General features: G+C 52.0%; 1 protein-coding gene across 18 annotated transcripts in view; it reads right to left on the bottom strand.

Annotated features, from left to right (window-relative positions):
* Positions 1–22,506, bottom strand: part of NCOR2 (nuclear receptor corepressor 2) — a 237,298-nt gene that overhangs the window by 133,297 nt on the left and 81,495 nt on the right. For all 18 annotated transcript variants that reach the window (XM_070769371.1, XM_070769385.1, XM_070769387.1 and 15 more), the window contains 4 exons: positions 19,150–19,277; positions 16,930–17,107; positions 9,505–9,684; positions 4,966–5,079 (listed from right to left, as the gene is read on the bottom strand). In XM_070769371.1, coding sequence (XP_070625472.1) covers positions 4,966–5,079; positions 9,505–9,684; positions 16,930–17,107; positions 19,150–19,277 — 600 coding nt within the window. The remainder of the gene's footprint in view (positions 1–4,965; positions 5,080–9,504; positions 9,685–16,929; positions 17,108–19,149; positions 19,278–22,506) is intronic.

Genomic DNA, 22,506 nt, shown 5'->3' with positions numbered 1-22,506 from the left:
TCTTACTCTCTGATTTCCTCCTCATCCCTTAGCAATCGGAGGGCCCTGCCTCCATGAATTCTGCCTCCTCACCATCTTCAGAAAGGACTGTCATCCTCTCCACTGGAACTGTCCTTCTACCTTTTCCCAGCGGTGCCCATTTGTGCAGACGTAGCTCAAGTCACCTCTAGGAAGTCTGCCTGGATTGCCCACTGCCCTGAACTTCTACAATACTAGCACCATGCAAATTGTCTCTTATTTGTATAAGGGTGTGTAAACATCCTTTGCTAGTGCTGTGTGTGTGTTTGTTGTACCCAAACTCAAAGTGTGAGCCTCTTCCCACACCCACCAGACCTCCACCTCCAACCCCTACACATGCCCTTTGAAGATCAAAGGAGAACCCAGCCCCTCTGTGAGCCTCCACATGTGCTGCAGCCCCCACAGAAGGCACTCCTCAGGTTGGTGGCCCACCCACGGCTTCCAAGAAGCCTTTCCCAATCCCGGCCCTGCCCCGCCCTGCCCGTTCCTGCCCCTTGGGGCCTGCAGCAACCCTGCCTCCTGCTCTGCCATCTGCAAGCACCTGCCTGGCCCCGCCCACATAGGCAGCTCCCCCAACGCACCCTGGCGCCTCGTCCATGTGCCCTGAATGGATAATGAACCCGAGTCCAGTCTGCAGAAGAGCTAGGCAGGCTCTGCGCCGCAGGAAGCCGCATTTTCCAGCCGGCGTGGCTTTTAAAGATAGACCCTTGTGTCCGCCTCTCAGAGGAACCCGCAGAGAAGGAAGGAGGATTAAAATTTAATCCGATTGATTCCCCCAAGGGGTAGTAAGTCCTGACTGCTCCTGCCCACCTGGCCTCCAGCCCTTGAGGCTTGCCCCAGGTAGGGGAACCCCCGCCAACCTTCACTGGGGACACAGGCCAGTCCCACCCAAAACTAGAGGACTCTTTGTGGGGAGAGTCTCCCACCTCTCTGGCATTCATTCATCTGTTCAACAGATACTTAATAAGCACCTACTACTGTGTGCCAGGCGCTGGAGATATAGCTCGGAAAAAAAGAATCCTCGCCCCCATGGAGCTTCTAATTCACAATAAACAAACAAAATATAAATTATGTCCAGTGGCGACAATTAAAGCTAGGGAGAGGAGGTGCTGATGGGTTTTCAGGATTAAACAGAGGGTCAAAATGGACCTTGGCCAAAAAGGGGACATTTGAGCAAACAGCTGAAGGAGTGAGAGAGAGACAGCCCAACGGGGAAAAAGGAGCTCCAGGCAGAGGACGCGGTCAGTGCAAAGGCCCTGAGGCAGAAGCATGCCTGAGTGTTCAAGGACGTCCAAGGGTCTGAGGCGGGAGCAAGGGGTGGGGTAGATGAAAGGAAAGAAAGAGGGACTGGCACAAGGACGGGCAAATTCTTCAGGCCCACGGTGTGCCTGAGGGGTAGGGGATGGGGGGGCAGTGAGGAGTGGTTTCAATACGTGAACCGTGAATGTCCAGATGTTCAAGATGGTTTTAGAAAAGGCAGAGGAACCAGAGATCAAATTGCCAATATCCGCTGGATCATCAAAAAAGCAAGAGAGTTCCAGAAAAACATCTATTTCTGCTTTATTGACTATGCCAAAGCCTTTGACTGTGTGGATCACAATAAACTGTGGAAAATTCTGAAAGAGATGGGAATACCAGACCACCTGACCTGCCTCTTGAGAAATCTGTATGCAGGTCAGGAAGCAACAGTTAGAACTGGACATGGAACGGAGTGGTTCCCAATAGGAAAAGGAGTCCGTCAAGGCTGTATATTGTCACCCTGCTTATTTAACTTCTATGCAGAGTACATCATGAGAAACGCTGGGCTGGAAGAAGCACAGCTGGAATCAAGATTGCTGGGAGAAATATCAATAACCTCAGATATGCAGATGACACCACCCTTATGGCAGAAAGTGAAGAGGAACTAAAGAGCCTCTTGATGAAAGTGAAAGAGGAGACTGAAAAAGTTGGCTTAAAGCTCAACATTCAGAAAATGAAGATCATGGCATCTGGTCCCATCACTTCATGGGAAATAGATAGGGAAACAGTGTCAGACTTTATTTTGGGGGGCTTCAAAATCACTGCAGATGGTGATTGCGGCTATGAAATTAAAAGATGCTTACTCCTTGGAAGGCAAGTTATGGCCAACCTAGATAACATATTAAAAAGCAGAGACATTACTTTGCCAACAAAGGTCCGTCTAGTCAAGGCTATGGTTTTTCCTGTGGTCATGTATGGATGTGAGAGTTGGACTGTGAAGAAGCTGAGCACCAAAGAACTGATGCTTTTGAACTGTGGTGTTGGAGAAGACTCTTGAGAGTCCCTTGGACTGCAAGGAGATCCAACCAGTCCATTCTGAAGGAGATCAGCCCTGGGATTTCTTTGGAAGGAATGATGCTAAAGCTGAAACTCCAGTACTTTGGCCACCTCATGCGAAGAGTTGACTCACTGGAAAAGACTCTGACGCTGGGAGGGATTGGGGGCAGGAGGAGAAGGGGACGACAGAGGATGAGATGGCTGGATGGCATCGCCGACTTGACGGACATGAGTTTGAGTAAACTCCAGGAGTTGGTGATGGACAGGGTCACAAAGAGTCAGACATGACTGAGCAACTGAACTGAACTCATAATTCAGAAAGCCACTGTGAGTGGGGCAGGAGGCCAGGGTCCCTGCTGCACCCCAGTGCCTGAAACAGTGGCAGGCCCAGAGCAGATGCTCAGTTACACAGCTGGTGAATGAGTGAGTAAATGAATGAATGAACAGGACGAGCGTGATGCATCCAGAGCACCTGAACTTGCCAGGCAGGGGACTGCTCTCAGAAGCTCAGGATCTAGGGTTTGAGGCCCAGTCTGCCACTCACTACCTGTAAGGCCTTGGGGAAATTACCCAGAGTTTCTGTTTCCTCATCTGAAAATATGGAGTGGGGGGCTGGGGAAAGGCCAGTGTCTTTCCCCTACTGTCAGGACCCCATCAGGATGAAATTAGCATAAATGGGCATAAAGTCCCCAGCCTGAGGTGCTGTTGGGGTGAAGAGAGGACAATGCCACCCGAGGATCAGGGGGGCCTGGGGGTGACAGCTCTAGGAGCTCTGCCTTTGCCCCCTTTGCCACAGGCTCCTGGAGCCAATTCATTCTGGGTTCTGATCCCCAGCCTCAAAACTCACTTGCTGTGCAACCCCAGGTAGGTCACTTTCCCTCTCTGAGCCATGGTTTCTTTATGAGTAAAACAGAGAATAATGGTACTTATCTTATGCAGGTCTGGAGAGAATTCAGTGAAATCATGCAAAATGTAAACAAATACAAGAATAAAAGAACAATGACGATAGCAATTAATAGCCCCAGCTTAGCACCTACATGGTGGCAGGCACTATTCCAAGGATACTACATAATGAACTTATTTAATCCCCACACCTTGGTACAAGGTAGGTGCTATAATTATCATCATTTCACTGGTGAGGAGGATGGGTTACAGGGAGGCTTAAGAAATATGCCCAAGGTCACAGAGCCAGAAAATAGAGAGATGAGTTCGAACCTAGGACATCTGGCTAAAGTACACACAGCTGCTTTAGTTCTCCTATCATTGTGATGGTTATTGGTTAATTGGATGGGAAGCCAGGGTGTGAGAGGTGACCAGCCCTGACAGGCCTGGCACACAGTTCCCAGGCTCCCAGCAAGTTCAGTATCATCCTGCATCTATTGCAGTTTCAAGAGGTGATGGCGTAGCCAAACCAGTTGATCCAATAGTTTCCTGCCTGGAGCTACAGCCACAGGCACCAACCACATGTTTCCAGGCTCTAGAGTTAGCCATCCAAGCCATGGGACACCATGGACTCTCCAGCGCCTGCCTGGACCCTAAGCATTGATCCAGCAGCCAGGGGCAAATCGCATAGCACAGACAGCTGGGAAGCACGGCCAGGAGCCAAGGACAGGAGCCGGGGGGAATCAAAGGAGTCCATCTGTCACACTTCACTGTATGACCACAGACAAGAAACAATCCCTCTCTGGGCCTCAGTTTCCTCTCCTGTAAAATCAAGGAGGGGACTCAACATCCACAGGCCCTGAGCACATTTGAAAAGAGTCAACTGCAAATCACTGAAGCTGAGCTCTTAGTGGTTTGACTGGAGAAAATGGGGAGCTCACCACCTCACCAGATAACAGATTCCACTTCAGTGCAGCTTCAGCCTGGGGGTTCAGCCCCCTGTGAAACACTCTACTTCGGGTACCCTGAGCCCCTTCCCCTTCAGACACCCAACAGCTGCCCTCCAAAGATCCCTAGGAGGCTCCACAGTCTGCTACAGACTCTATGTTCAACCATCCCAACAGCCCTTTCCAGGGCTCAGTGTAAACAGAGGCCAGTGTCGACAAATAATGCCCTGGGATCTGACAGCTCACGGGTTCAAATCTCAAGCCCACCACTTCCCAGCTGTGTGACTTTAGACAAGTCACTTAATGTCTCTGGGCCTCAGTTTCTCCCTGTGTTAATTGGAAACAATCACCATACCTACTCTCTGACGACTGCTATGTAAAAAAACTTTGCACATCACCTGAAAAGAAGGAGCTGTTCAACTAATGTTACTGTTATGACAAATAATATTACTACTGTCTTTGCATTACAGGAATTTCTTCTGAGTACCTAAGTGATTACCCATCCCCCCCACTGATCAATTGACCCCTGAAGCTCTCCCATGACCTAACGCCTGCATTTTCATCTGCATCCCACAGGCCAGCCACGGTCCAAACCACAGCCACACCAAGATGGGTCTCCAGTGACCACCCCTTCCCCCTCCTACTCACAAATCCAGATCTGTGGGAAGGTGGTCACAGGGATGCCCATTTCACAGATGGGAATACTGAGGCCCCAGGAGACAGTCAGATCCTTCACAGTGACACCTGCCTCCCACCTGGTGGCCAGCACAGGGCAAGCAAGAAAAGGTGGGGCAGGGGCTATGAAGGATAGGATGGGGCATACCCGGTTCTCGTCGTAGATGATCTGTACCAGGCTGCGATGCTTAGACTCGATGGGCGGTGGTGACACGGGCTTCTCGGGCTCTGGCGGCTTGGCGGCCTCCTCTTCCAGCTGTTGCTGTGGGGAGCAGGGAGAGTGTAGCGGTGAGCACGCCGGCAGGCGGAAGGAGAGGCAGCTCCCCCAACAGCGGGGGCGGCTCCTCGTTCAGCCAGGCTGGTGGCCCCACACAGGAAGTCAGGCTGCTAACCATTTCCTCTGAGTCACCCGCAGGGACTCCAAGCCTTGGAGAGGCCCCAGCTCCCACAGGGAAGGGCCCGACCAGGGCTGGCTCCAGACTCTGCTGCCAGCCTACCTGGGTGTAAGTTCAGCCTTGGTGATTTACCAGCTAGGTGAGTATTAGCAAGCAGTTTAACCGCGCTGTGCCTCCATTTTCTCATCTGTAAAGCGGGACTCATGGCCGTGCCTCCTGGATGAGTTAATTTATGTACAGTCAGACTGGGGGCTCACTGAAGGTGCCCCATTATCCATCATTACCAACACAGGCACCGTCATCCTCAGGAGAGGCTATGGAGACTCTGGAGCCAAACTGTCCATACTGGAACCCTATTTCTACAACAGTAAGTCTCCTACATATGAACCTTTGAGTTGCAAACTTTCAAAGATGCAAGCATGCCCCTGTATGCCAGCTGTTGTAATGTAATTACTGTAATTTTCAAGGTCCTGTAAGATTACAGATGGTTATTTTCTGTGTTTGTTTTTCATGTATTATTTGTGTGAAAAGTATTATGAACCTATTACAGTACAGTGCTATATACCCAATTGTGTTAGTTGGGTACCCAGGCTAACTGTTGGTTGAGAGTTAGTTGCTCACAGTCACTCAGTCATGTCCAACTCTCTGAGACCCCGTCGACTGTAGCCTGCCAGGCTCCTCTGTCCATGAAATTCTCCAGGCCAGAACACTGGAGTGGGTAGCCATTCCCTTCTCCAGGGGACCAAATCCAGGTCTCCCACGTTGCAGGCAGATTCTTTACTGTCTGAGCCACTAGGGAAGCCCAAGAAAACTGGAATAGGTAGCCTATCCCTACTCCAGAGGATCTTCCCAACCCAGGGATTGATCCAGGGTCTCTTGCATTGCAGGCAGATTCTTTACCAGCTGAGCTACCAGGGAAGCCTGTGTAACTTTGTTGGATTAAGGTACAAATTGGACTTAGGAATGTGCTTTCGGAATGGAACTCATTCATATGCAGCAGGCTTAACTGTATTTACTTGCTGTGTAACCTTGAGAAGTTGCTGAACTCCCCCAAGTGAACTCCCCCAAGCCTCACTTTTCTCATCTGGAAAATGGGGATAATAAAAGGTTTTATCCTAGAGAGTTGATGTGAGGATTAAATGAGCTGGTGCACACCAAGCACTCAGCACCTAATGAGCAGCTTCTCATCATCACTATTATCATTGTCATCTGCCCTGTGGTCTTCATACTGGACCGTCCTCCTCCAAACACCATAAAAGACATCCCTGCATGCTGTTATCTGCTTTATACCAAAAGGGCAAAGCAAAAACCAGAGAGTTTAAGACACTGGCCCAAGGTCACACAGGAGGCCAATGCCCAGGGAATACAATCTGACAGGGCATCTTTGAGGGAGATGAGAACACTGTTCTTTGCTCATAAGGCTCACACACCCTGCCCATGACCATGAAGCAAACCATTATGAACTCAAAAATACAGCCAAGAGGGGGGCCATGCAGAAAGTCTGAAGCCAGGCTGGTTGAGCCAAGCTGCCTCAGTCCCACAGTGACCCCTAGTGGTGGCTTTCAGAAGGACAACCAGCCCTCAGAAAAACATTGAAATCCCTCCAAAAAATGTGAAAGAAACCACGCCAAGAAATGGAAGGCATGCATAGCCGGGAAGAAGATTCTCACCAATCAGTGAAGGGGACCCTTCCCGAGACACTAAAAATTAAACACAGAGTTACTGTAGGACCTAGAAATTTCATCCCTAGATACAGACCCAAAGAACTGAAAACAGGTGCTCAAACAGAAACATGAACACAAAAGCTCACAGCAGCATTCCTCATGATAGTCAAAAGGTAGAGGCAACCTAAATGTCCGCCAACTGATGAACGGATAAACGACTGTGGACCATGGATCCATACAGCGGCATACTGGCCACACAGGGAATGAGGCCGGCAGAGGCTGCAACAGGGATGAATCTTGAAGACATGATACCGAGTGAAGGATGCCAGACAAGAGGCCACATGGTATTTGGTTCATTTACAGGAAATGTCCAGACAAATCCTCAGAGACAGAAAGCAGGTTAATAGCTGGTGGGGCAGGGAGAGGGGAGTGGCTGCTAGTGTGCACAGGGGTCTTCTTTGGGGATCATGAAAATGTCTTGGAACTAGATAGAATGGTCCTCGTACAACGCTGTGAACGGACTAAATGCCGCTGAATTGTTCATGTTACAAAGAGTCATTTTATGTTTTGTGAATTTTATTTAAAAAAGAAAAATGCCAAAATGGAATTTTTTTTTTTTAATCTGACTATCGAGGGCTGCCCTGGGCCACCTGGCTTGCAGCCTTAGTCACAAATGTGTGCACATGGCCTGTAGCTTCAGCCTCACCCCAAAGCCAGGCCTGGGGGACCTAAGGCCCAGCACTCCGCTGGCCTTGGCATAACTGCTGACTCCAACCAGGGCCCGGCCTCCCCACGTGGCGTGTTGCCGTCCTGGAAACCCACCCACTTCCCTCAGTAGGCCAAGCCTCACTGACTGACCAGGCTGCCGGACCATCCTCAGGTGTCCCCAGGCGAGCGACAGTCCCGAGGTCTCTTGGAATCAATGCTCCCCTCCCCCTGTATAACTTTCAAAGCCTGTCACACTGCCCTAAACTGGCCACCAGGAAGCGTCTCTCACCAGCCTTCCTTCCACTGCCTATGGTGGCCAGAATGAGTCCTTGGATCCGTCATGGAGCTCGTGCATCCTTACCTGGAGGGAATCAGGTGTGACCCTGCTTCCCCCAGGGTCAAGACAGGTGTTACACTGATTCAATCCACAGTTTTCAAGGAGCACCTACTCTGTGCCAGTGTTGCTAGGAGCACAGCAGGGAACAGGAGATAAGAACCCTGCTTTTGGACTTCCCTGGTGGTCCAGTGGTTGAGAATCTGCCTGCTAACGCAGGAGACATGGGTTCAATCCCTGCTCCAGGAAGATTTCCCATGCCGTGGAGCAACTAAGCATCAGGCACCACAACTACTGAAGCCCGCGCGCCCAAAGCCTGCGCTCTGCAGCGAGAGAAGCCAGTGCACTGAGAAACGTGCACACAACTAGAGTGGCCTCCCGTTCACTGCAGCTAGACAGAGCCTGAGCACAGCAGCAAAGACCCAGCACAATCGAACACTGAATTAAATAAATAAATACAAGTTTAAAAAAAAAGAACCCGGCTTTTACACTGTAGTCGTGAGAAGACCACAATGTCACAAAACAAACTACACGTCTGTAATGGTGACACCATTCAGCAGGGTGACGAGATTGGCAAACTCCCTATAAAGGCCCAGAAAGTAAATATCTTGGGCTTTGCTGGCCACACAGTCTCTTTTGTGACCACCCAGCTCTGCGGTTGAATCATAGAAGCAGCCACAGACGATGTGTAAACAATTGGATGTGGCTGTGTGCCAATAAGGCTTTATTTACAAAAATAAGCATTGAGCCACATCTGGCTGGATTTGCTGACCCCCAGGAGAAAGAATGGGTGGTGATGAGAACTCCTATAAAGGTCGGGGGGGGTCTCCTCTGTGGAGGGAACATCTGAGCAGACACCTGAAGATGCCAGAGAGAGAAGCAGAAGAGCCAAGAAAAAGTAAAAATAAAATTATAAAATTAATCTTATTATTCTTTATGTCAACTTTTCCTTGATTTCAATGACAATGATGACTTCTTTTCATCACGTGACTCTGTCCCTTCCTCACAACCCTAAGAGGTAGTGTCATGTCTGTGCCCATTTTACAGACAAGCAAACTGAGGCTCAGAGAGGTGAACGCTCTGAGGCAGAGGTAGGAGGTCCAGCTCATCCCGATTCCAGAGCCAGGGCCAGAATCATGTGAAATTTTCCTTTACATTATAGATGAGGAAAGGGAGGCACAGAGAATCAACTGTCCACCCCACAGCTGTTCATTCCTGTGCCACCCAGGACAGTAGCCACATTTGGTTATCCAAGTGTACAGCTCATTTAATTCAAATTAAACTAAATTAAATATTCAGTTCCTCACCTGCACTAGGCCCATTTCGAAGGCTCAACAGTCACATGTGGGTAGTGGCTACCATTTTGGACAAGGCAGATTCAGAACATTTCCATTAGCAAGTTCCAATAGGCAGCACCGCACAAAACAGCTCTGCTGTCCAATAAACATAAAGGGCGTAAAAATGAGTCGGCACACAGGCCGTGCTCACCATACATTAACAACTGCAACTCCTACTATGTTATCTGCTCAGCTGCAGCTGCTGCTGGATCGGAAACTGAGACCCACCATTCCCCCACCCACCCACACCTGCTTCTTCTTCAGTTTGGAGATCTGCTGCTCCACCATGGTGATCTCCCGGTCCACCCGGTCCATGTTCTGGATCAGCTCCTCCTTGGAGAGCCGTGGAGGTACCAGCTCCAGCTCAGGGTCAGCATGCGGAGGGCTGGGAGGAGACACCGGCTCCAGCTTGCCTGTCAGGCTGCGGTCCTGCAGAGGAGGAAAAAAATAGGCATGGGCTCAGGACAGGAGGCACCCACCCCCCAAATACACTGAACGTTTCCAGCCATGACTTCAGGTACCAACACACCCGGCATCTGTTGTGCCGGCCCCCACGTCCCAGACACAAGGTTGCTCACTGATCCCACCTCCATGCCTCTCCCTCACTGGTCCCCTGCCAGATGCTCCCTCCCTGGCCTTCTCCAGAGTTCAGATCCTTTCTTCTATCTTCCTACAGGCAAGTTTTCCAAGCCTCCCTGCAAGGCCTCCCTCTTCCCTTTCCCTATCACACACCTCTCTCCTACCCTGTTACCCTGCCTGTGTCCTCCCTCCAGATCAAACTCCTCGAGAACTGGCCTCAAAACCCACAACCTCCAAACACCCAGGGCCTGGCCTCAGTTGACCCTCCAGGAACACTTATTCACGATTCTCAGTCCAAATGAGCAAGTTACAGAATATCATACACACTACAAATCTGGTTTTGTAGAAGATATACACAAACACAAGAAAACTATAAGAATGGGAAACAGAGATGTCAAAAGTATTTACTGGGGAAGTGGGAGAAAAAGGGGATATTTTCACTTTCCTTTTTGTAAGCTGAGGTATTACTTGCCTTTACAGTGTTACATTAGTTTCTGTGGCACAATGAAGTGAATCAGCTATATCTATCTATCTATCTATCTATCTATCCCCTCCTTCTTGGACCTCCCTCTCACCTCCACCCCACATCCCACCCCTCTAGGTCACCAAAAAGCACAGAGTTGAGCTCCCTGTACTGCACAATAGGTTGCCACTAGTTATCTCTTTCACACATGCTAGTATACATATGTCAATCCTAATCTCCCAATTCATCCCACCCTCCTTCCTACCTCTTCTTTTTATTTACCAGTGTTTTTCTGCTTTTCCTTCACTGAGTGTTACTCTGTGTAATGAAGTCATTTTCCAAAATGTGCTAAAAAAAAAAGAAACAAAACAAAACAAAAAATACACCTTGGGAATTCCCTGGTGGCCCAGTGGTTAGGACTTCACTTTCACTGCCGAGGGCCTGGGTTCAATCCCTGGTCAGGGAAATAAAATCCCACAAGCCACACGGTGTGACCAAAAATAAAAACAAAACAAAAATGTGTTAAGCAAACAAGGGAGTCAGTGGCTCCATTCCACCAGTCAAAGTTTGTTGAGCATCCAAGGTTGCTGGGAGCACAGTGAGGAGGAAGTAAAATAAAACCCAGTCCTTGACCCCAGAGCACTCACCTATGTGGCCCTGGGTTCAAATCCCCACCCAGGATCTTCGTGACCACAAGCATATCACCTGCCTCCGTTTCCTCATCTGTACAATGGGACCATTCTCACTTTCTGGCTGCTGTGAGGCTTGAATGAGTACCTATGTGCAGAGGGCTCAGCTCAGAGCCTGGCACACTCTCAGGGCTCCACAGGCACTGGCTGGAGCCGTCCTCCCCAAAACCTGGCCCCCGCCCTGTACCATCCTCAAGGCCAAGCCAGCAGCTGTGACAGAGGAAGCCCCAGGAGTAGCTCCGGGAGGCTGCCTCCCCACCCCCACAGCAGCTGCAGCCGGAGGACAGAGGACACATTATTCGGAGGGACAACTGCAGCCCCAGGGCTGCCAAGCGCCACCCTCCCCCCACCCCCTCAGCTCGAGTTGAGCAGAGGCTGTGCCATCTTATGTGTGAGTCAGTTGCTCACTCGTGTTTGACTCGTTGCGACGCTATGGACTGTAGCCCGCTAGGCTCCTCTGTCCATGGGATTCTCCAGGTAAGAATACTGAAGGGGTTGCCATTCTCTTCTCCAGGGGATCTTCCCGACCCAGGAATTGAACCCAGGTCTCCTGCATTGCAGGCGGATTCTTTACCATCTGAGCCACCAGGGAAGCCCTCTGGTGCCATCTTAAGTCCACCCTTTCTGTCCTTGGAGTCTCGGTCCTACACACACAGACTCCACTGAAGCCCACAGAGCCCAAGGGTCTGGGGATCACTCTGGCCTTATCATTTCCATCTGAGATGTGGGGGAGAGCAGGTGTGGAGACTCTCAGATCCTCCACACACCCAGAACCCTTGGGGAAAAGGCAGAAGAGGCCCCAAGTCCTTCAACAGGGCCAAATGTGGCCCTGACATGGCTCTGATGTGGCCCTCCATGCTCCTCAGGGACACCCAGGAAACCGAACCAGGCATTCCACTCTGCACACCCCTGCCCCTCAACTCTGACTGTGGTTCTCCTGGGGGCTGCCACTGCATCCCCATAGCACAGATGAGGGGGCAAGGAACTAGTAGGCACAGATCTGGCATGGCTCTAAGCCAGCAGTCAGCACACTTTCTGTACACAGCCAGGTGTAAAAATACTTCAGTCTTTGCAGAGCAGACAGTCTGTGCTCCAACCACTCACTCATCATTGCAGTGGGAAAGCAGCCAAAGACAAGACACTCAGGAATGGGCATGGCTGGGTGTCAATAAAACTTTATTTACAAACCCAAGCTGAGGGCCAGGATTGGAGCTTACTATGCTCTTAACTCACATAGTTGTCACAGCCCACACGGGAAGTGGAAGTACAGGTTTCCCCATTTTCCAGATGAAACTAAAGATCCAGTGAGGTTCAATGACATGCCTGAGGTCACCAGTCACAAAGTGATAGAGCTTTGGCTTGGAAGGCTCAGGATAGGAGAGACAAGGCCTCAATCAGAACTCTCCAGGAGCAGGCAGAGCACGCAACCAGGTGGCAGGGGCTCCTACAGCAGAAACAAGGTCCCCACCACACATTCATTCATCTCTCAGAACCATGTGGCTGGGCAGGAAAGCAAGAGCGAGTCCCTTCCAGGGTCCACGACTCCCTGATATTAGAAGCAAAGCTGTGCACGGAATTAAACAACCTCTAGAGAAATACTCAGAAAGGGTGTGTGTGTGTGTGTGTGTGTGTGTGTGTGTGTAACTGCTCCCCAGTAGGAGGGATGAGCTGGGGGACACAGGGACTGCAGGCATCTGATCCCACAGATGCCAAACCAGAAGCCGCTCACGTACCCTGGCAACTCCAGGCCTTTGTACCAGCTGTGCCCTCTCAGGACTCTACCTGTGTGCCACCTCATATCAGACTCACCATCCATGCCCCCACGCCCAACCCTTATCTGAGCTTCGCCCCTTCCCTCTGTGCGCCACAGCACTTGGCTGGTCTCCCCCAATAGCCTCAATCATTTCTCAGCGTTCTTGAGATGAAACGTTTTGGTGACATGGTTCCCAGAGCCCAGTCCTATTACCTGCTGTAGGAAACATCTCTCCTGCCTTGCTCTGATCTTCCACCAGGACCAAGAAGGAAGGGAGAGGAGCAGGGTGAGAACAAGAACTGTGGACAGGAGGCTTTCGGTGCCAGGACCCCCCGCAACAGTTCATCTAATTCAGGGATAATTCTCAAAATGACATGAGCAAGACTGGTGGTCCAGTGGTAAAGAATCTGCCTTCCAACACAGGGGACTTGGATTCCATCCCTGGTCGGGGAAGTAAAAGCCCACGTGCCTCAGGGCAACTAAGCCTGCACACCGCAACTACAGAAGCCTACACGCTACAATAAAGAGCACACGCTGCAACACAGAGCCCAGGCAGCCAGATAAAGAAATAAAAAATTGTAAATAAAATGTCATGAGGGAAAAGATTTCCGTCCCCAAAGCTGACAAGGGCGGCAGAGGGGTCGGATGAAGCAGTTGGCAATGACCAGGAACTACTGGAAAAGTTGTTGGAAACTTTTTCTTAAAGTCTTGATGGGGAAAAGCTGTCTTCTTCAATGGTTTCTTCCTCAAGGTGCGGGCTTGGCTTTTATTCTCAGCAAAACTGCACAGACGGGCCCATCAACTGACAAAGTGTGGTCTCTCCATATAATAGAATATGATTCAGCCATAAAAACGAGTGCCATACAGACCCATGGTACAACACAGATGAACCTTAAGAACATGATGCTGAATGAGAGAAGCCAGACATAAAACACATATCGGATGATCCCATTGATATGAAGTATCCAAAACTCGTACATCCATAGAGACAGAAAGCCGACAGGTGGTTGCCAGGGGCTGGGGAGGAGGAAGTGGCTGTTGATGGGTCACGGTTTCTTTCTGGGATGATGAAAAGTTCTCTGGAACTAGGCAGAGATGGTGCACAACTCCGTGAATGTACTAAATGCCACTGATTTGCTCACTTCAACCTGCTTAATTTCATATTATGTGAATTTCACCTCCATCTGACTAGAAGATGCACACCAGAGGGCAAGAGTGCTTTCTGTGGTGCTGAGTTTTCCAGGAATGGGACTGGGGGAGCCCGGCTACTGGGCCTCCAGATGGTTCTCCCAGTGGCGGCTAGCCTTCATTTCAGTCCAAACCCGCAGGAGGAAAATAACAATCCAATACCTTTACCAGTCGCTAGGTAGCAGTTGGCACCATTTTCCCCGTCAGATGCCCTTGGCGTAAAAATTCAGGCCAACGTGGAACAGAAAAGCTCATTATGTAAAATTACAGACACAGAGGTAAGCAAAAGCCTTGAGGGCTGGAGAGGACCCCGTGGGGCTCCCCCTTCCTCCGTCTCAGACCCAGGAAAGGGCAGGGCCAGGCTCGGGCACCCACAGTCCACTCCTCCAGTCACCACGATGGATTCCAGGACAGGCAGGGGCTTACTCAAAGGCAGAGAGATAAATAGTTCTTGTCTGGAAATGTGGAAACACAGGGAAAGCTCTTTTTGTTGACCTTGAATGTGGGAAGAGGAAGGCCTGGAATCTCAAATTGCCTTCTTGTTAACAAGACCACATGCAAGATGGCAGAGCCAAGAAACGGACAGAGACAGGAACCCAGGGACATGTCACCTCGATCAAGCTGTGCCTGAAGCCAGCAATGCTGGGATTTCAGTTATATGAGCCAGGACTCCTGCTTAAGCCAGGTTTGTGTGGGTTTTCTGTCCCTTTCAGCCAACGGGGCCCCAACAGACAAAGAGACTTTCAGAAATGGTGCTGTTTGTGATGATTCTAATGTCCCCAGAACCAAGTCTGGTGAAGTTCAAAGGAAGCCTCTGATGCCACAGGACTCCAGAGGCTTGAGGGCAGGGAAGCATTATAAAACAGAACATTTTTATATGAAAAAGGAACACAGCCGGAGGGGAAGGGAGCAGTGCTGTTTAAAAAAAACAAAAAACAAAAAACCCATCAAATTCCTATCTCACGCATCCAGCTAAATTCCACACAACAGACGCAAAAAACATCTGAACTCCTTCAGAGTTGTGTTTCTCCCCTGGCTTCTTCCCTTGCCCAAAATGCGCTCATACTTTCCAAATGCTCTTAACAGCCCGGAGCAATTACAGGAGTTGGTCCAGCCAGGCCCCAACACTGGGCCCATCACTCCCCCACACCCATGAGGTCCAGGAAGGGAAGAAACAGACAGAGACAGAGAGAGGAGCAGAGACACACAGATACACACACACATCCAGGCAGAGAGAGACAGAGAGACAGAGACAGAAGCAGAGACTGAGAAAGACTCACAGAAGGAGAGGAAGCACCCTAGGGCACTCTAAGAAGCAGAGGGATAAGCAGAAGGACTCACAGAGCCCCTGTCAGGCCCAGAGACCCTCAGAAGGACCCGCAGGCCTGAGGGCTTGGAGCCCAGTTCTGCAGAGCCATAAGGCAGGCAGCAGAGGCCTGATAGGGGCTGACCAGAGACCCGCACCAGCCAATTCTCCAGGCAGAGACAGATGTGAGCACAGGGACATGGCCCACTCAGGGCTCTGGTCCCTCTGGGAGGACATCAAGCCTCCCTGGTTATGGCGCTGTGTCCCCCGCCACATGCACCCCGCTCCCCTACTACCCAAGACCCTCTTCAGGGAATAGCTTTTCCAACAGCAACATCCCTCCCAGGAGGCTGAGGGGTCTCGGAATCTAAGAGGAGGATGCCAGCAAGGGGATGGCAGGATGGCAGGCTCGAAGGGCCAGAGGGACAGCCCAAGGCGGGGATAGCATCCTGGGCAGACCTGGGCCACGTGGGCTTCAGGGCCCACTTCCCACATTCCAGTGACTGCCGGCGAGTGGCTCTCTCAGCCTGGGGTCCCCTATATAAAAGGTGATTATAGGAACTTCCCAAGTGGTCCAGCAGCTAAGACTCTGTGCTCCCAGTGCAGGGGGCGTGAGTCCAATCCCTAGTCAGGGAATTAGACCCCACATACTGAAACTAACGATCCCACATGCCACAACCAAGACCCAGCGCAGCCCAGTAAAAATATATACATTTTAAAAAGATGATCGCAGATCAGTCTTCATCCAACTGCGATGGCACAATGGAATTGACAGTCAGATGTACCCGGCCCACAGGCAGAGACTCCATCCGTGTTAGTTTATCATCATCATCATGACCAACCCAGGAACCCCGTTTCCTGCCAGTCCCCCTACTAAAGAACCTGCGTCAGCCTGAAATCTCACTATTCAATCCCATCCAGTGTCAGGCAGAGAAGAAGATCCAGCAGGTCTGAGTGGACCACCTCCCTCCCCTGGACTGGCTCCCAGTCCCCACCCACCCCACTGAGGCTGCAGTAAGAAGAGCACTGACCTCACTCAGCAGCTGGGCAGCCGTTAATGAGCTAACGTGTGTCCCCGCGGTCCTGAAAGACCATGACGACACCACTCAGCACGTGCAGAAAGGACATCCATCGTGCAGCCGGCCAAGGACAAGCGTGTCACCTGGCCACGGTCCCTGCTGCACCCTAGGCAGTGGCAGGGAAATGACAGCCTCTGAGGCAGCTGGCTGACCCTGGGAGACAGAAGCGTCTGAACCACTGGCTGCGATTCCTCCATTCAGATGGAGACCAGAAGAGCTTCTAGGGGTCGGTCCTGAGGTTCACTGGAATGGCAGAAAACCTCTCCCAGCAGCAAACTATGGGCGCTTTACCTATGCACATTCTCCTCCTCCATCTCAGCTGACTCTCTGATTAAAGAAGAGTGAAATGCAAGAGCCCTCCAGGGCACTATGGTCCCCAAGGGCGGGAAACACTTGGGGGCGGAAAATGGGGGTAGGGGAGATGTTCCTCTCCAACCAAGAAACAGCCCACGGAGCCAAGCTCATCCCTAGACCCTCCTCTCGCTGCCCAGCCTCTGCACACCTTGTGCTCAGTCCCTCCTCCCAGCCTGACACACCCACCCAATTCCTTGCACCCCGCCCAATCGCAGCACCACCCAAATCCTTGGAGCCGCTCCCAGCTGGGAGCCAAGCCTTACCTTGGACAGGTCCTCAGAGCCCCCAGGCTGGCCAGCGGCCAGCAGGGGCGAGGGCCGTAGCAGAGGGTCGGGCAGGAGCTCCAGGCGAGGGCGCTTGCTCTCCAGGAACTCCATCTCTGACTTGCCCAGCTCAGGCAGGTACGAGTGGGACTCAGGTCGCAGGTGAAGCTCCTGGGACCTGTTGGAGGTGGGGGGGGGGGGGGGCGCACATGACATCACATCTGCTGCCCTCCTTGCTGAGAACGGCCATGAGCCACGCCCTCTTCCACCCTGCAAGGAGTGTCCATCTGCTCAAGGGCACACAGCGAGGCAGGACTCAAACACAGATTTGTCTTCCTCTGAGTCAGCATTCACTGACAATCTTTATAGCAAGAGAAGGTCCTGGTGACTGCCTGCTCCTTGAGTGTGGTCCCCAGAGCAGTAGCATCAGCCCCTCTTGAGGCTGATTACAAATACACAATCTTTTGAGTCCTATCCCAACCTGCTGAATCTGACTCTGCATTGAAACAAGATCCTGGGTGATTCATAGGGAAAGTCTGAAAAACACTGTGGGTCTAACACAGATGTTAACACACGTGATGCTACTTGCACATCACTCACCCAGAGCAGATTATCACTAGTCTATCCCAGCACTCTGGCTGTTCAACCTGGCCTTGCCCCCTTCTCAACTCAGCCTAGCAGTCTTACGCAGAGATAGGAGCTGTCCAGCCTAATCACTTGTGACTAATTCTCCTTAACCCTCCTCCCTAGTGGACCGAGAAGGAAACTGGCCCAGAGAGGTCATGGCCTTGCCTGAGCACACACAGCAGACCCAGGACTCCTAGCGTCCACCTCCAGCCACTGCTGCTGACCAGAGAGTCCAAATGCTGCCCCTGCCGAAATGCTTTTCAGGTTCATATTTTTTTCCCCCAATAAACTCAGAATAAGAATCCAGATGCATTTCCCCATCCTCAGGCCCTGCCTGATCTGGCCCCGGTTCACCTTGCCTGCTGCATTCCTGGCCCAGGGCCTTTGCACTGGCTAAGCTGGACCACAAACACACACCAGCTCTTTCCATGTTAGTTCTTCTCCTTCCTGTCTTAGTGCCCGGGGCATCTCCTCCTAACAGCCATCTCCCTGCCCAGCAAAGCTCGAAACCCTCCCATTGGTTTCTGTGAAGTTTACCCTCTGGATCCCTAATCACCTGTTAACCCCAGCCACCCGACCTCCTTGCCTCTCTGGAACAGTCCAAGGACATTCCCCTCTCCAGGCTTTTGCACATGCTGTTCCCTTCACCTGAAATGCCTTCACCCTGCTCTCCGAATGGCTGGTCACCCCACTCTCCAAATGGCTCTCTGAATGACTGGCTACTTAGTGCCAAGTGTCTCTCCCCTGAGAGGCCTTTCCCAGCCACTCCAGCCAAATAGCAGCCCTTCCCCGCCCAGTAGGAAATAAGTCGCCTGCCCCATTTTAAAGTCATCCTGGGTGTTTGCTGTATGTCCCCTGCTAAGACCATGGGCTCCCTGCAGGCAAGGCTGTCTGTCTAGGTGCCTGTGGGCAGCCACAGCCTATAATATAATAGTTCATCACGTGTTAGAAGCTCAAGACTCTCAAGAGTTCCCTGGTGGCCTAGTGGTTAAGGTGAACCTGCGTGGCCCAGGTTCAGTCCCTGGTTGGGAACTGAGATCTCATAAGCCACAAGGCACAGCAAAAAATAAAAAGGCTCAGGACTCTTAGCAATGAGTGCTATTACTGTCTCAGGCATCTTCAGGCTCTCTCAGGGCTCTGGCCTGTCCTGACAGCCTCAGCCCTGGCCCTGCTGGGTCCCCACCTGCCACGTGGCCTGCTCCCGCCCACCTGGATTTCACAAAGGCAAGGCAGGCCCAGAGGACCTCGTCTGCCAGCTGAAGGATGGAAGAAGACTCAGAGAAAAAGGGATGATGACAAAGATGGGAGGGAGGGGGAAGGGAGCTCCCTGTGTGAAGCCAGCTGCACGCACATGCCTCCAAATCAGCAACCCAGCCCCGCTCCCCCACTTGTAGGTGGTCATCCCCTTCTGCCTGGGCCACACTCCCAGGGACCCCTGCAGGCCCACAGTGGGAAGTCCGAGGGGCCACGTGGCTCTTCCCTGACCATCTCCAGCCCTGCCCCAGTCACAGGCTGACACACCTCCAAGAGCTCCCCACCAGCACAGGCCTCCACTTCCCCATCTGAGCAATGGATGCGCAAGCCCCTACTCACCTTTCATTCCCGGGCTGAAATTCAGACAGCAGGGAGGGCCTCCTTCGCTGGGGCTGGATGATGGAGCCAGGCGACAGGTGAGAGGTGTAGTCACGGGGGTGGTGCGGATATTCGAGCAGCCCAACATCCTGCAGCAGAAGACAGGCCAATGAGCGCCCACCCCACTGCGGTGCGACCCACACAGCGACCCAGGCCCAGAGCCCCCTGCCCGGTGCTGCTCCTCCACCCGGGGAGCCTCCCACGTCCTCTCCCAGCCCTCAGTCCCTGTCCTGCCAGAAGGCGTTCCTGGGGCCAGTGGCCACCAAGAAGTGACCCATTCAGCTAACGGGCGCCCCACCCTGTCCCAATCTCCCAGTCCTGCCGTCTTTCCCTATGAGACGACCAAGCCCATGTGTTAGCAGAGAAAACCGGAGAAAGGCACAACCTGCGTGTCTGTCTCCAGTGCAGGAGACACAGCAAGACATGGGTCAGGGGAAGCGGGTGACGCAGCAAACACTGACAGTCTGCAAGGCTCAAATACCAGGTTCCAAAACAAAGCACCAACGTGGGAGTGCCCCGTTTGCAGAGAGAAAACCCACACACGTGTGTCGCATACACAGGCACAGTTCAAAGTCAAAAGGATAAACTCCAGGCAAAACCCTCCTTCTTCAGTAATGTGCCATCATCACCCATTATCATCTGGGGGAAAACAAAACACTAACGAATTAGATGTGCTCCGATTAGCAACTACACGCTGACTGGAGACACATTAAAATGTTAAAAAAAAGAAAGATTGAAACAAGAAGTCTTTCAAAGGAGAAAACAGGACAGGCTTCCTACTCGTACCAGTCCAAATCGATTACTTCTGTCTGCCGAGAACATTCACGCTGTGGGTGGCAATCAGCTAGTGATGTCTGGCAAGAGTAAGGCTTGGGAAAGCGTGGGATGGTAGGTGATTTATTTTCTTCTTGGCACCTTTCTGAATTCTCCCAATCTTCCATAAAAATCTAGTCATTCTTTTGCTGTCTGGCTTATTTTTTTAAAAGCTGTTATTTCTGCAAAGAGAATTAGATGATACCACGTAGGTGTGTTGGGAATGGATGTGTTTCAGACCCTCCAAAACAACAGCATGTAAGAGGCTGGGAGGCTGGGAAGCTGGAGGGGATGAGTAACTAGAATCAAGAGGGATCCTGTCAACTTCAGAGGCTGGAAATGTTGAGGGAAGGGCCTTCCTGGGCAGCCCAATGTGGAAGCAAGAAGCTACAAGGCCTCAGGCTAGAGGTAAGTGTCCATCACTCAAACCCTCTGAGCCTCAGTGTCTTCACCATTAAAATGGATGCCTGAATCCCCTGGTGGTCCAGTGGTTAGGACTCCACTCTTCCACTGCAGGAGCAAGGGCTCTCTAGTCCCTGGCCAGGGAACTGAGATTCCCACGTGCCACATGGCGTGCAAATAAAAGAAAAGAAAACTGAAATGGATGCTTGACCTGGACTGAAGGAGGCCTCTGTGCCTCCAACCACAAATCCCCCTTAGCTCTCCAAGGATTTCCCTCAAGGCTGACGGCAGCTTCCAGGAGGCAGAGGAGGGCTCGGCCTCCCCCGAGCTCCCCACACTCCAGGATGTCCACCAGGTGCTCTCAAAGGGGGAAGTAGAAAGGGCTGGGGGGAGTGGGTGGCAGCCTCTGGGATCCCACTGGCGAGGCTGCCAGGCACGGATCTGGTGTGCACACGCGCGCCGAGGTGTGAGAAGAAATCAGCAAGCGCTGCAGTCTGCCAGGAGGAAAATTCCCTCTCACACAAAAGCAAAATGAACAAAGCCACAGAAAGGCAGACAGTCCAATCCCTCGGGAGAGGGCCCGGGCAGGATGGCGTGCCTACCACCGCCAACTGAGGCGGAGAAAGGCACGTGGCGCCTGGGGCCCCTGAGGCAGGGGCATGGGGCGACCACTGCATGAACCCTTCTGGCCTCAGTTTCCCAGTTTAAGAGTCAAGCAGGATGAGCTTAGAGCACAGTCCCTCCAAAGACCATCTTGGGGGCCACCCACATTGATCTCTACCCTAGGGCTCTGAGTCCAGGGACCCCAGAGGGTGCCTCGATCTTTATGGAAAGGAAAGAACTGGGGAGACCCCAAGAGAGGCTGAAGGTGAGACTCATTGTGATCCTAGGAGCCTGAAGACACCAGGCACGCTGGCTGGAACCCTCCAGACACGTCGCGCAACATGAGAACCCTCCACGTGTTTCAAACCATTCCAGGCCCGCCCGCTGCCCCCATACATGTATGTGGCCCAAGCAGGCTCCTGAGTCCGTGACCCTTGGTCTGGAAGGAAGCGCTGAAGATGAGCAGATTCAGATCCTTCTTGAGAGCCTGTTGACAGCACCGCAGCATCTGAGCGCATGGCCGGCACAGTCCTGCCGGCCTCGGCCTAAACCCGTCCTCACGCCCGCAAACTGGGTCACGTGCAGAAGGCCCATGTATCCGTTTGTGACAAACTGGAAATGAAACAGACCGATCCTTCCCACAGAGAGCCTGATAAGCACTGATCTGGGGCCAACGAGGCCCAAGGCCAAAGCCAGGCTCGGCCTGTCTCATCAAGTGTCACTGGCACACGGCCACAGCCACTCCAGTACGTGTTGGCTGAGCTACTTTTCGCGCTGGGACAGCAGCAGCCACGAGTCATTGTGACAGAGACCGCATGGCCCGAGAAGTCTGAAATATTTACAGAGAAGGTTTGCCAACCCCTCCTCTGGAGGAAAAGCCTGCCGTGTACCCTGGGGGCCACTCGGAAAAGGATGCTAACGGGCACGTTGTTGTCATGACAGCAGCAGCATCAGTCATCAACACAGCACTGTATCAGTCACGCTAACCTTCCCAGGCATTGTGCGCAGGCCTCAGCACGTGTCAACTAACTTCATCCTCAGAGGCTTAAAGAAGCTACCTGCGATGCAGGAGACCCAGGTTCGATCCCTGTGTCAGGAAGATCCCCTGGAGAAGGGAATGGCTACCCACTCTAGCGTTCTTGCCTGGAGAATTCCATGGACAGAGGAACCTGGAGGGTTACACTCCATAAGATTGCAAAGAGTCGGACATGACTGAGTAACACTTTCAGAGGCTTATGACTACCCTCACCCAACAGACAGAGAAACTGAGGCAAGGGGTGGTCAGGCCACTAAACTAGAGTTTCACAGCTAGGACATCACTGAGGCAGGACATGAATGCAAGGGGTTTAGCTTGAGACCCTGTGCACTTAAACACCCTTCTAACACTAAGGCACAGAGAGATTAAGTAACTTGTCCAAGGCCACACAGCAGGAAGGAGTGGCACTGGGATTCAGACCCTGTGTCTTTGGGCTTTAATGCATTCATTCAGCTCAAGGCTTG

This window comes from Bos indicus, chromosome 17 (assembly GCF_029378745.1).
Source record: "Bos indicus isolate NIAB-ARS_2022 breed Sahiwal x Tharparkar chromosome 17, NIAB-ARS_B.indTharparkar_mat_pri_1.0, whole genome shotgun sequence".
Classification (NCBI taxonomy): domain Eukaryota; kingdom Metazoa; phylum Chordata; class Mammalia; order Artiodactyla; family Bovidae; genus Bos; species Bos indicus.
This window is presented reverse-complemented; position numbering and strand designations above follow the sequence as displayed.